Genomic DNA, 14,131 nt, shown 5'->3' on the forward strand with positions numbered 1-14,131 from the left:
AACAATTTTAACAAGCCGATCACATGGAGAAAGGTGTTCGCTTCTATTTTGGAAAACAGCCTCGATTTGTTCACGGGTTTCTCGTAAATTTGCGTCAATAAAACAACGAATCAATGAACCAAGTGACGTTACACCTTTCTCCATTTGATCAGCTTGAAAAATTGTTAAGACACTAGGATATTTTCCTACTTTTCTTAACGTGAAACCAATGGTAGCCTTAATTCACAAATAAAGAAATTATATCCAACAATGCGGTGTTGAGCGCTCATTTCCATCGTTCGACATTTACGTATATATATATATACCCGTATTTAAATTACGGGCGTTATAGGAAAATTCGTTCGGATATACTCAGAAATTATCGTCTCTCCTTTAAATCAGTCTCTGGGAAACGCTTCTATCTGGTGACTAAACTGTGCCTGGTATATAACTGGTACTTTATGAATTGAGTTGAGGATTACTGAGAATGTTAAAGCAACATAGTTGAAATACAGAATAAGCAAAAGACAAAGAAACGAATCAATGTCAAATGAACATTTTACTGTAAAGCAAATAAAGTCAATAAGACGAATAGGCTGAGCTGACGGAACGTTAGATGGAAACCCTTGCGGTCGTTGTTGCAGTGATCTGCATTTCGAGTTCAAATCCCTTCAAAGACGACTTTGCTTTTCATTCTTTTGCATTTGATAAATAAAAGTACATATCCATCATAGAGGGTTGACCGGTCCGGGAATCGAACCCATCATCTAGCGATCTTGAGTCCAACGCTCGAATCTTTAAACCAGATACATACATACATACACATACATACAAACAAACAGACACACACACAGACACACACACACAGAGACAGACACACACAGAGACACACAGAGACAGACGCACGCACACACACACACACACACACACATATATATATGACTAGTTTTAAAGAGAAATCTTTGGTCTCCATCAAATCAGTTATCTATTGAACAGGGGAAAATGTGTACAGAAAAGGTTGGACAATCTTTGAGAACCTAAGAATAGTTCTGTGAACTTGTGTAAACTGTTATACGTTCGATTTTTCTTTAGAGCACGGCTTTGGCCATCGATACCAAGAGTGTCCACCTGGTGAACTCTGGAGTACAGAATCATGTGCAAGAAGCTCCTAACTATGGAAATAATTGCCGTCTTATGGCAGCAGCTAAGGTAAGAGTGGTAAACGTGGTCTGGTTTGACCGTACCCTCAAGAACGCACTCAATTACTAACCTTCAGCTCGAGCACAAATAATTTTCTCGCACCAAGATGACTAAACCCACCACCAATGTTGTTATTTCCTTTGACTCTTAATAGATTTCCGCACGATATCACAACTATGTATTGTATTCTACTAACCACAATATATTATCTTCCTGGTTTCTTTAACCACAACTACTGATTCATGCTCTCCGAAATGAATTTATCGTTCCCAAATCTATTTGCACGTATGACTGACACTAACATAAATAACTCGTTGTTCTCTGCGTGAGTGTATTCCTTGTACTTCTGGATAAAACTAAACCAGAATTCTGAGGTGTGTATTTCCCTGAATCAATAATATAACTACACCATGTAGGACTTTCAATTTTCCGTCAATTCTCATAATTTTTCCTATGCTTAATTTGCTAATTGTAATTCATAAACTCTCAAATAGTTTCTGTTTTCACTGGCAATATGATTTTCAAAAGCTATTACAATTCTTTAACATAAGTATGTTAAAGAAGTACAGCAGGGTTCGCGACTGCCGGAGCCTCGTGGGGCTTTAGAGTGTTTTCGCTCAATAACCGCTCACAACGCCTGGTCTGGGAATCGAAACCGCGATCCTATGACCACGAGTCTGCTGCCCTAACCACTGGGCCATTGCGCCTCCACAATATATAATATAATATAATATAATATAATATAAGCATAGCGTTGTCCCGCAAAGAAAATCAGTTGTTTTTCAAATTACATTTTATTTTGTCCTCACAAAATACAACTTACGCCATATTTTAATTGCTAATACATCATTATAGAGTTGTTATCCATAGCATTTTAAGCATATTAAGAGCGCATTCGTAGCGTTTTGCCAGCTTGGCTAGTATATGCACACTTAAAAGGTATGTAATATTTGATCGCTTCGCTAATAACTTTTCTTAAGCTTTACCCAAGAATTATTACTACTATCGTTCATTAAATATTCACTAATAATTATTGATTTACACACTACCACAGAAAAAAATGCATATACGAGTATACAGAACTTTTTTATTACATCAATTATAATAATCACACTAAGTTTAGAGTTTATTTTAATAGTTTTCATGATTAATTAAAACAAGCCTATAGATAAATGTATTTTGTTTTTAAAAACGCCACAACAAAAGAATCTTAAGAACTTCATATTACTGTATTTGATTCTAACAGCACTCATTATCACTTTTGTTACCATTAAACGTTGTGAAAAAAAAAAATGAGAAATTTATCCTCGGAACAACAAACTAGCCCCAAAGGTTTGCTACCGAGTGGACTCAGCTAAAGGCAACCACGGAACAAATCAAATGTGATAAGTCGAGAGACAAATTGAATGTGTCATCTAAAAACAAGAACAATCCTTCCGATGGGCTTCCACACTGTTTTCATCGACAAAATTTCACTCACAGAGTTTTCGTAAACTCAAGGTTATGGTATAAAAGATTTGCTTAAAGTGCCGGGCAGTGAGGACAAATTGAAAGCATGTAGCTGTGTCTTACAAACGTCTTAAATGTATAGTCATGTCTATGCTTATTATCTTTATAATTAAAGTTTGACAATTTATCAGATTTGGAAGTTCACCATACAAAATGCCAGATATGTGTCATATGTGTTTATATTTCGTCATATATAGCACGGAGGTGATATCTTAGTTACTAATTTAACTTCTCACAATTTCAAATTCTTTAAAATACGCAACTGATTATGTTGAGATCAAGACAGTCCACTTCAATTCTCTTTTCAATTTCCTTGCTAAAAACCTGCTTAATTATCCACTATTGTAAGATTCATTAGTGGTGCTTGTGAGTTCTTTATGATTTGAACCATTGCTTGCTGAAACTTTCAAAAACGCTAACTCAGCTTTAACCAATACGTGCTATCTCGCTGACTGGTAGATCTCTTAGAGCATAGGTACCAGTCTAATTATTTTAGTCACTTTCCAGTTTATAAATGATACTCAAATTCATTCGCCTTTCATCTTTTCCGGGTCAATGAGATATAAATTTCAAATTGATATCAAATTTTACTATGGTTTCTGTTATAATAATTTAAAAAAATAATTCCTATATAATATATCAATTTATTTTTATTTCTACTGTTTAATTAATTAATTAATTAATCTTTTTCATTCAGAACTGTAATCTAGCAGTTCGTAATAATTGGCGATGGATTGGACAGATGTTGCAATGTGCTCAAGTTCACTTCCATAAAGCTGCTGATTTCCATCAGGTAAGATACATACAAGGAAACATCTATCTATCTATCTATCTATCTATCTATCTATCTATTTTTAAATGTCCTCTCTATGTACAGTCTTGTGTAGCTAATAAAAGAAAGTTATCTATCTATCTATCTATCTATCTATCTATCTATCCATCCATCCATCCATCCATTCCTGAATTCGTAAGTATATACATATACACACACATAATGAGAATATATATGACATTTTCAAGTTATTTTATTATGTTTGTAGTTTTTCCACGATGCTCAAGAGGCTGAGTACTGGATGAAGAACTCACTCTCTACTGTACATTTGAGTTTCGACCGTTCGAAACTACAAGGGGACATGGCTGATGTGCAGTCCATCAAGGATGAAATAAAGGTATGTATATAATTAGCATACTTTCAATAGCTACCTTAAATATTTCCAAATTCTAGATGAAGTACTGTTTTATGGGTGTAGATATTTGCATTTTGCTTATAATATAATTCACTATAATGTAATATAATATGTTGTTGTTGTTGGCACTCCGTCGCTTACGACGTCGAGGGTTCCAGTTAATCCGATCAATGGAACAGCCTGCTCGTGAAATTAACGTGCAAGTGGCTGAGCACTCCACAGACACGTGCACCTTTAACGTAGTTCTCGGGGATATTCAGCGTGACACAGTGTGACAAGGCTGACCCTTTGAATTACAGGTACAACAGAAACAGGAAGTAAGAGTGAAAGAGTACAGCAGGGTTCGCGACTGCCGGAGCCTCGTGGGGCTTTAGAGTGTTTTCGCTCAATAACCACTCACAACGCCTGGTCTGGGAATCGAAACCGCGATCCTATGACCACGAGTCTGCTGCCCTAACCACTGGGCCATTGCGCCTCCACAATATATAATATAATATAATATAAGCATAGTGTTGTCCCGCAAAGAAAATCAGTTGTTTTTCAAATTGATCTTAGGGTTCACGTTGCAAGAAGTCTTCTTTTTACTCACTGAGAAATTCCCAAAATTAATTGTTTGAGTGACAAAAATAAAGCCATCTTTATTGTTATTCAGTGTGTTAATGTATGCTAATTTATTATTATTCTGTTCTGTGTTTATGTGCATTTGTATTTTTAGCCAACAAAAATAATTTACTACATATTTTCTGTGATCTCTCTCTCTCTCTCTCTCTCTCTCTCTCTCTCTCTCTCTCTCTCTCTCTCTCTCTCTCTTTTTATATATGTATACATATATCCTTAAAATTATTTCTAGGACGTACTGTTAGCCTACACTCAGTGGCAAGGAAAAATAGATTCCTTGTTCGACAGGGCCAAGAATATCGTTCCAGTTTCTCAGAGATTGAAGCCTATTGAGGAGCCATGTGTTATCACCGCATTAGCTGACTACAGAACAAGTGATGTAAGAAACAGATTAATATACTAAAATTCCTTGTAAAATGAATAGGAATCATCTATTTGTAAGGCATTATTATAGCTGATAATTATTTGAAGAATAAATTTTGTGTTATTTATCCGATTAAATGGAACTAGTATAAAAGTGTGATTTGTGAGTTGGAAGTAAACCTGTTTAACAATAATAATGATAATTCTTTCTGCTATAGGTACAAGGTCTGACATTTGGGGGGTGGAGAATAGTCGGTTACATCGACCCCAGTACGTAACTGGTACTTATTTTTATCGACCTCAAAAGGATGAAAGGCAAAGTCGACCTCAGCGGAATTTGAACTCATAACGTAGCAACGGGCGAATTACCGCAAAGCATTTCACCTGGCATGCTGACGATTCTGTCAGCTCGCTACCTTAATAATAATAATAATAATAATAATAATAATAATAATAAAACATAGTCTACAGCAAATATTCTATTCAATACTACAGATTTGCTTGTCAGTTGCTTGACCTTAACCAGTTGAGCTTGTTCCTTAGTGCATCTCTGATTACGAGCAGAAGTAGTGAAGGAGTACCATAGTCATGTGCGGAGAGGAATTCTTTGGGGGTTTGGATAATTCATTTTTGGTAACATGAGTGTTTTGTTCATCATCCTTAAAAAACCCTTATTCAGGGACCTTTTGAGCGGGATGGGCTATTCGACCTGAAGAAATTTCAATGTGATGCGCTGTTTATCTTGATATGAGATCATTATGTCGCGCAGATATGGTTGTGATGCGTGTGCCTGGTGTACCCTTATCAAGGTATACTGGGCTTCGTATATTTTACCCCAGTGCCACTTTGATGGTATGCACTGCTCTCTGACTCAATAATAATAAGAGCATAACAGACCGAACCTAGTGGTGGTGGACAAGATGCACCACATATGCTATATAGTTGATGTTGCATGCTCCTTTGACACACGAATAGTTAAAAAGGAAGGCGAGAAGATAGGCACAACCCTCTTAAGTACGAAACGACCCGGCTATGGAAAATTAAGGTGAAGACAGTGCCAATTATTGCTGACTCCTCGAGTACAGTATCAGAAGGCATCAAGGGGAATATAAAGGAAATTGGAATAGAGTGCTCAGTAGAACTGTTACAAAAGATTTGCTTCCTTGGCACGGCCAGAATAATCTGGAAAGTATTAGATAGCTGAAAAGAACGAACGGCATAGTACCATAGGCTGCAGGTAGTAAACCCGCTATGCATACAATACTACAGGAGCTACAACAAAACCTGTGATAAAGAGAAAATAATAATAATAATAATAATAATGATAATAATAATAATAATAGTATAAGGGGGAAAAACATTTATGAATAAATCATCAATGCGTTTCGCATTCATTTATTTGTTTCTATCCGATTAAGATTCCTTATCTAAGATATATTGAATACATAACCAACATGTTCTTTTAATTTTAGATTGAATTCACTGAAGGAGAGTCTTTGACACTAATGAACAATTCTGACAGAAAAATATGGAAGGTCAGTATATCAAATATTAGCCAGCATTTCTTAAACTCTGTTCGTGTCTGCATATGTTTATGTGTATGAGAGAGAGAGAGAGAGAGAGAGAGAGAGAGAGAGAGAGAGAGAGAGAGAGAGAGAGAGAGAGAGGGGAGAGAGAGAGGGAGAGAGAGAGGGAGAGAGAGAGAGAGAGAGAGAGAGAGAGAGAGAGAGAGAGAGAGTGTGTGTTTATTTGTCTGTCTTTATGTATGTATGTAAACCACACAGTTTTGGGTACAATTCCACTGCTCGATACTTCGAGCAAATGACTTCATTTATAATCCCAGGCAAACCAATGCCTCCTGTATGGTTTTGGTAGATGGAAACTATGCGGAAGCTCATAACACAAATACTCAATCACACACACACACACACACACACACACACACACACACACACACACACACACACACACACACGCGCGTATTACCACATCCAACCTGGATGCGTTGTTTATAATGCAACTACTGTAAAAACAACATACCACCATTGGATTTCGAAACTTCTGTAAGCCGCTGGGTCGTGAAATAACCATTATTTCACCTCCAAATATTTTGAAACCGAATGCGTTACCGAGAATACATTTCCGTTACACATTAAAACAGATCAAAATATGACTTGAACGAAACATTATGTTTCTCTGTTGGTCAAGGTTGACCTATGGATATACACAAGTATGTACAGGCCTGGACAATGCCTCTTTTTTCCCATTTTTCACCTTTTTAACACGTGCAGTTAGCCATGCATGCAAGTCTTCTTCTCCACGGCACTGATATTTATCAAAGGGATAGGCCGTCGTCTCAGCAATGCGTTTCTACTCTAAACGAATGGTAATCTACTGATGTCTACTGATATGTTTTCATGACTCTTAACCTTTTGGACCATCAGCATACCATTCTAATCTTAGAATGCATGCAATGTGTCACTGGTACGCTGGTGTTGCAGAGTTTATACCGATCAAAGCCACCACATGGGGAGAACTGAAAGAACATTTCATACTAATGAAATACACAAGAATGCTACATCGCTACGACCATTTAAAAATGCTTTGTTGTTCTAATCCAGTGGTTCTCAACCATCTTTTTACTTCTGAACCCCTTTGTTTACTATTTTATTCTGGTCGGTCCCCACAGCCATTCGATGTTTGTAAACGAATTATATAGATACTTCTATCAGAATTCCTAGTTTGTTATTCACTCATATACTTATGTAGTAGGCTGAACTATTTAAGATGTTAGAGAAAGAAACCTATCTGTTTATTGCAATCTTAAATATAACTGTGGACCCCAAAATTATCATTTTCCTTGCATATCTTATATGGAACTCAGGAAGTCATATGACTCTTGGATGAGAATCACTGTCATAAGTGAATGGTACCTACTTACAGACAACAGTTTTGATACGTTCAGAGCACATTAAATTCTGATTGTTCAGCAGACTATTGGTTTAACCATTAACAATTCAAATTCATTCTGTCAAAATGACGGAAAAAAATAAATGCTATTATATCAACATTTGCACAACTAAAGACTTTCTAGAACTTGGAAAGCAGTGGCTTGGTTTTAATATTCTGTAACTTTCCTGACGTAATTTGGTTTAATTTTTGTATTTGCCAACCATTACTGATTTCAACTTCGTACATATTTTAACACTAAATCAAATTATTTCAGGTGTCGAATACTCGTGGACAAACTGCTCTGGTGCCCGCTGTTCTACTGCTGATACCTGGTCCATACCCTGAAGCTCTCGATGTTGCAATCAAGTAAGCCTCACTTGTGTGGGATTTTGGGGGTCGGTGGGGTGTGTGTGTGTGGGGGGGGGGGGCTTGATGAGTTCTAGACAAGGGGTCTTTGTAATTTTGAATGAGAGAATGGTAACTGATTACTGTATATACATTTATATATAAATCTGCATGTGTCTTGGTGTCTGTGTTTGTCCCCACCCCCTCACCGTTTCACAACCTGTTTACGTCCCCGGAACGTAATAGTTAGGTGAATGGGGCCGATAGATTACTTATAAGGCTTAAGAAATAAGTCCTGGAGTCGATTTGTTTGACTAAAACTCTCCAAGGCAGTGCTGCAGCATGGCTGCAGTCCAGTGACTGAAGTAAAAGTAAAAAGAAAAGAATATATGTAAGATTATATATATATATATATATATATATATATATATATATATATATATATATAGCACCACTGTGTTGCGCCTTAGGAAAGTGTCTTCTACTATAGCCTCGAGCCGACCAAAGCCTTGTGAGTAGATTTGGTTGAGGGAAACTGAAAGAAGCCCATCGAATATATATATATATATATATATATATATATATATATATATATATATATATATATATATATATATATATATATGTATATATATATATATATGTATATATATATATATATGTATATATATATATATATGTATATATATATATATGTATATATATATATATATGTATATATATATATATGTATATATATATATATGTATATATATATATGTATATATATATATGTATATATATATATGTATATATATATATGTATATATATATGTATATATATATATATATATATATATATATATATATATATATATATATATATATATATATGTATGTATTTATGTATGTATGTATGTACGTATGTATGTATGTATTGTCGAATGTCTGGTAAAGAGAAAAGAAAGAAAAAGACCGGGTTGACAACTTCTCGGGCTGCAGTCTTGTTTGTTGGCGGGCCTTTCAGTATTAAAATAATTGCTTCACGGTGTTTTGCTAGCTGTTGACAGGTACTCAACGGCTTATAGTTGTTAAGGTTTCAAGTCTCTCATGTTCAATAGGAGTGGCTATATTGGGATAGAAGGATTGAGTCACCAAAGTGCTTATTTATTTATTTATTTATATATTTATTTATTCAATCATTTATATATATCTGAATTTGAATCAGCGATGGTAAGCAAAAGTTTATGGCCACCTCGACTTACTGAGAGATGAAACCGTAAATATTGTAAGGGAAACTACGTCGTCCTTTGTAGCAGTGACCTCTGGTGACAACTTCGATGAGCACAGTATGCTCATAATTATGGAATCGTCTTGGGAGAATACAAATGCTGATTCTTACCACATGCCTTCGGGTAATTTAAAATGACACCGTATTATTAGCAATAACCAGTTCTGAGAGAGAGAGAGAGAGAGAGAGAGAGAGAGAGAGAGAGAGAGAGAGAGAGAGAGAGAGAGAGAGAGAGAGAGAGAGAGAGAGAGAAGAATCAACTCCTGTTGTTGACTGCCTCATCGTTTATCAATCCCATACGAATGAAAGACAAGAATAAATCTCGGCAGGATTTGATTTCACAGCACCGAGAACCTCGTCAAATATCGCCAGACATTATACCCGACGCAATGACACGCTGTTACATCTTACCATTTTGCAACCGACTATTATTATTATTATCATTATTATCTTGTGAGTGAGCAGTGCATGCCATCAAAGTGACATTGGAATACAGATATACGAAGCCCAGTATACCCATCATGACTACCCGTCAGATAAGGGTGCACCGGGCACATACGTCACAACCATATGTGTGCGACATGGTGATCCCATATCAAGATAAATAGCGCGTGACACTGCAGGTGGGGCCCAGTTAGAATTTTCTTCAAATCGAGTAGCCCATCCCGCTCAAAAAATACCCGAATAAGGGTTGTTTAATGATGTTGAACGAAACATCCATGTTTTCAGAGGTGAATTATCCAAACCCCAAAGAATTCCTCTCAACACATGGCTATGGTGCTCCCCGACTACTTCTGATCGTGATTAGAGATGCACATTTCGTCAGCTACCAAGGGATATGTTCAAATAGTTAAGGTCAAGCAACTGACTAGCAAATCTATGGTATTGAGTAGAATATTTGCTGCAGCCCATCTTTTATACCAACACAAAGCAATGTACATTATAACACGTCCAGTCAGTGGTACTGCTTTATTGTTATTATTATTATTATTATTATTATTATTATTATTATTATTATTATTATTATTATTATTATTATTATTATTATTATTATATGCTTGGCTTTTGCTTTGTATTTTTACAAGTTGACTCCAAGTCTCATCCAGAGACCTTAAAAAACAAATTAGAATTTCAAGTTGGTGTTATGACTAGGGTGCCATATGTGTCTGTCAAAACACAATTAAATCAGAAGTTTGTGCTAAAAGTAATTTGATTATAAGATAGTCTGATGTCAAGATGACAGAAAAAGGTGTTTACTGTTATGTACATTTAAAAGTATTCTGACACTGTTTACAGATTAAGAATATTTTGGGGATTACCTAGACAATATTTTATGTAGGATATAGGCAATTCTCTTGAACACTATTTTTTTGAATTTCTTTCATTTTTGAATTTTCTGGTAGTTCAGTTATTATTATTATTATTATTATTATTATTATTATTATTATTATTATTATTATTACTATTTCATATACGCACAACAGATTAAACTTTCAGAAAAGAAAAATTGGTAACATCGGGCTACAACAAGTAAACTTACAAGCCAAGAACCTTGCTAAGTATCCCAGCGGTCCCTAATAACATTGTTTTCTGGATCTGCATTAAGCTAGGTTTTATGCCCGTTTCCTTTATGCATCTGTTGAAATCTTTAGGGATAGTTCCTAATGCACCTACAACTACAGGGATACATTTTACCCGCACTTTCCTCAATGTCTAACTCCCAGTATTTTTGTATTTTCCCTACACTTCTAATATTGAACTTCTCATCATGTGGGACTGTAAAGCACTTTCTATTCTCTTTGTCTACTGCTACTAAATCAGGCGTTTCTATTATTCTGTCAATCTGTGTTCAAATTCCACCGAAGTCGACTTCACCTCTCATCCTTTCGGGGGTCGATAAACTAAGTACCAGTGAAACAGTGGGGTCGATGTAATCGACTAGTCCCCTCCCCCAAATTTCAAGCCTTGTACCTATAGTAGAAAGGATTATTATTATTATTATGTTTTTTTTTCTTCTTCAAATTTTCTTCCATTTCTCGCCGAGTGTTTTCCGTACACCTAGGGCAGAGAAGCTCATTGTATGCATCCCGAGTTTATACACGCAAATTCACACGTAAAATATGTATGTAAAAAAAATAATAAATTCATGAATGGATGTTTTTTCACCTGAATCGTTACCGTACCGGGTAAAATGCTTAGCAGCCTTTCTTCCGGTTTCATCTTCTGAGATTAAATTCTGCCGAGGTCGATTTTGCCTTTCATCCTTTCGTGGAGGGATGGCTATGAAATAGGAGCACTAAAGTAAATCTAATCGACTAATCTCGCTCCCCTCGCCCCACCCAGAATATCAATCTTTGTGCCAATGGTAGAAAAGGTTATTATTATTATTATTATTATTATTATTATTATTATTATTATTATTATTATTATTATTAGTAGTAGTAGTAGTAGTAGTAGTAGTAGTAGTAGTATTAACGCTTAGAGGTATTTCGTCCGTCTTCACGTTGAGTTCATATTCTACTGAGGTCGACTTTGCTGGTTTGAATTTGCTAGAAGACGGTTCATGGACGAACTAAAAAAAAGTGGGAATAATTAATGTAGTGTTCTTGATCGAATTCTCTAACTCTCTCCCATTCATCTCTAGACTTAGTTATTTATCGTTGTTATTGTTGTCGTTTTTGCCGTACTTTACAATTGTTATTGTTCTCTTCCTTTCAGAATGAGGGTCCAACTGTTAGCACTATGGACAGCCAGTGTAAAGAGACTTGGCTATCAACTGATCGCTTTCATGTTGCTGGTCGTAAAAGATTACAGCGAAGACGAGGTAAGCAGATGTTTTGTTTTTATTAGATATTTTCAAAAAAAAAATTGTGTACAATGACTTTGGAGATTGTAGGGTAGGCGTGGGCTGTTGAAATTCTTAGGAAAGAAAGCGGAAGCAAGTGTTCTTGCACTAGGTCGAAGAGGCTGGAAATAAGTTTGGGATATACACATGTTCGGAATGAGAGTTGCCTTTATCTCATTCGCGTTTAAAAGGGAGACAGCATTACACATTTATATTTCAACACAACTAAATTTATAAAGTTTCATGCCTATAGAAGAAACTATACTGATTGTACGAAGGTGTCACGCAGTGGGACTGAACCTTGAACCATGTGGTTGGGAAGCAAGCTTCTTATCACACAGCCTCGACTAATAATACTGAAATTAGCAGCAGTTACACTGGAATGTTGATGAGGGTTTGTTAACATGCATAAGTGCTGGATGGACTGCGCCTCTTTCTATGGCGGTAGTTGAGATATGGACGAACTGTGCTGCGCACATTTGCTATAACTGTCCTTAGCCAAGACGATGCATTCTTCAGACCATTGCTCTGGGACAGTTTAGACAGAGACCATTATAATGTATAGCTGAATGAACAATTAATGATGTTAAATGACAACTAGCAACATTTCTTTTTCCAAACGTTAATTTGATTGTCTAACGTATTTTGCTTTGTGGGGAAAAACAGGCAAAGCACTGGGAGATCGATGAATAATCCTCTGATATATTCCTATCTTATTAGACCTCGTTAGGACATCTAAAGGCATTCTTGTGTTTGCACAGCCAAAAGAAGTAGACAATTACTAACGCCCACACAATCATAAATATGCTGGAGGGAATGATAACATCAACAACCAGTACATATCAAGATGCAATATATGCATATACTTTTCACTGATATAACCCTTGTTTAGTATGTTGTCCACTAGCATCTGATGTACAGTTCTATCAGTAAAGTGACAAAGACATTCACTAATGATGTCACAGTTTCAGTGGTCAAAAGGCTTGTTGTTCAGTGAGCCCGGAACCCATATGACGCAATGCCTTCCGCTTCTAATGTACACGACCATAGCTGTTCAAATGTTTATCATCCACTTATCTTGTAGTAGTAGTAGTAGTAGTAGTAGTAGTAGTAGTAGTAGTGGTGGTAATAGTAATAGTAGTAGTAGTAGTGGTAATAGTAATAGTAGTAGTAGTATTAGTCGTAGTAGTGGTAGAATTTGCTTCAAGAGTACATGATTATAGTACATGAATATATATATATATATATATATATATATATATATATATATATATATATATATATATACTTATATATGCATATATATACATGCTTACATATGTATTATATATCAGTATATGTATATATACGTACACACATACACGCTCGCATACACACACACACATATATAAACATACATATGCATGTATATTATTCCCAGCATGGAGAAAGCCTTTGGTCTGAAACTCAGAAAATGCTAAAAGAATAATATGTATATATATATATATATATATATATATATATATATATATATATATATATATATATATATATATATGAACCTGTATGTCTGCTCGTACGTCTCTCTGTGTCACGCGTCATTGTAGATACTGTAACAGACACACATATACGGAGCTAGAGAGAGAGAGGAAATATGTCATCGTCTATTAGAGAAAGAAGGTAGGACAACTAAGACAGCGCAGTAAACTTAATTGCAAGTGATTATTCAGCAAACACTTGTCTGTTTGAATGAGAGAGAGAGAAAGAGAGAAAGAAAGAGAGAGAGAGAGGTCGATAGATATAACGAGAAAGTTGGAAAGGGTAAGGGGAGCGGGGTATGATTCACTTTAGCACATCTCGAATGAATAACAAAAGAAACTGACT

At 35.7% G+C, this 14,131-nt stretch overlaps 1 protein-coding gene across 7 annotated transcripts in view; it reads left to right on the plus strand.

Moving 5' to 3' along the window:
• LOC106868256 (uncharacterized) overlaps window positions 1-14,131 on the plus strand; it is a 211,202-nt gene that overhangs the window by 184,073 nt on the left and 12,998 nt on the right. For all 7 annotated transcript variants that reach the window (XM_089357846.1, XM_089357851.1, XM_089357845.1 and 4 more), the window contains 7 exons: window positions 1,072-1,188; window positions 3,386-3,481; window positions 3,729-3,857; window positions 4,726-4,872; window positions 6,329-6,391; window positions 8,083-8,174; window positions 12,142-12,247. In XM_089357846.1, coding sequence (XP_089213972.1) covers window positions 1,072-1,188; window positions 3,386-3,481; window positions 3,729-3,857; window positions 4,726-4,872; window positions 6,329-6,391; window positions 8,083-8,174; window positions 12,142-12,247 — 750 coding nt within the window. The remainder of the gene's footprint in view (window positions 1-1,071; window positions 1,189-3,385; window positions 3,482-3,728; window positions 3,858-4,725; window positions 4,873-6,328; window positions 6,392-8,082; window positions 8,175-12,141; window positions 12,248-14,131) is intronic.

This window comes from Octopus bimaculoides, chromosome 9 (assembly GCF_046866305.1).
Source record: "Octopus bimaculoides isolate indiv1 chromosome 9, ASM4686630v1, whole genome shotgun sequence".
Taxonomy (NCBI): domain Eukaryota; kingdom Metazoa; phylum Mollusca; class Cephalopoda; order Octopoda; family Octopodidae; genus Octopus; species Octopus bimaculoides.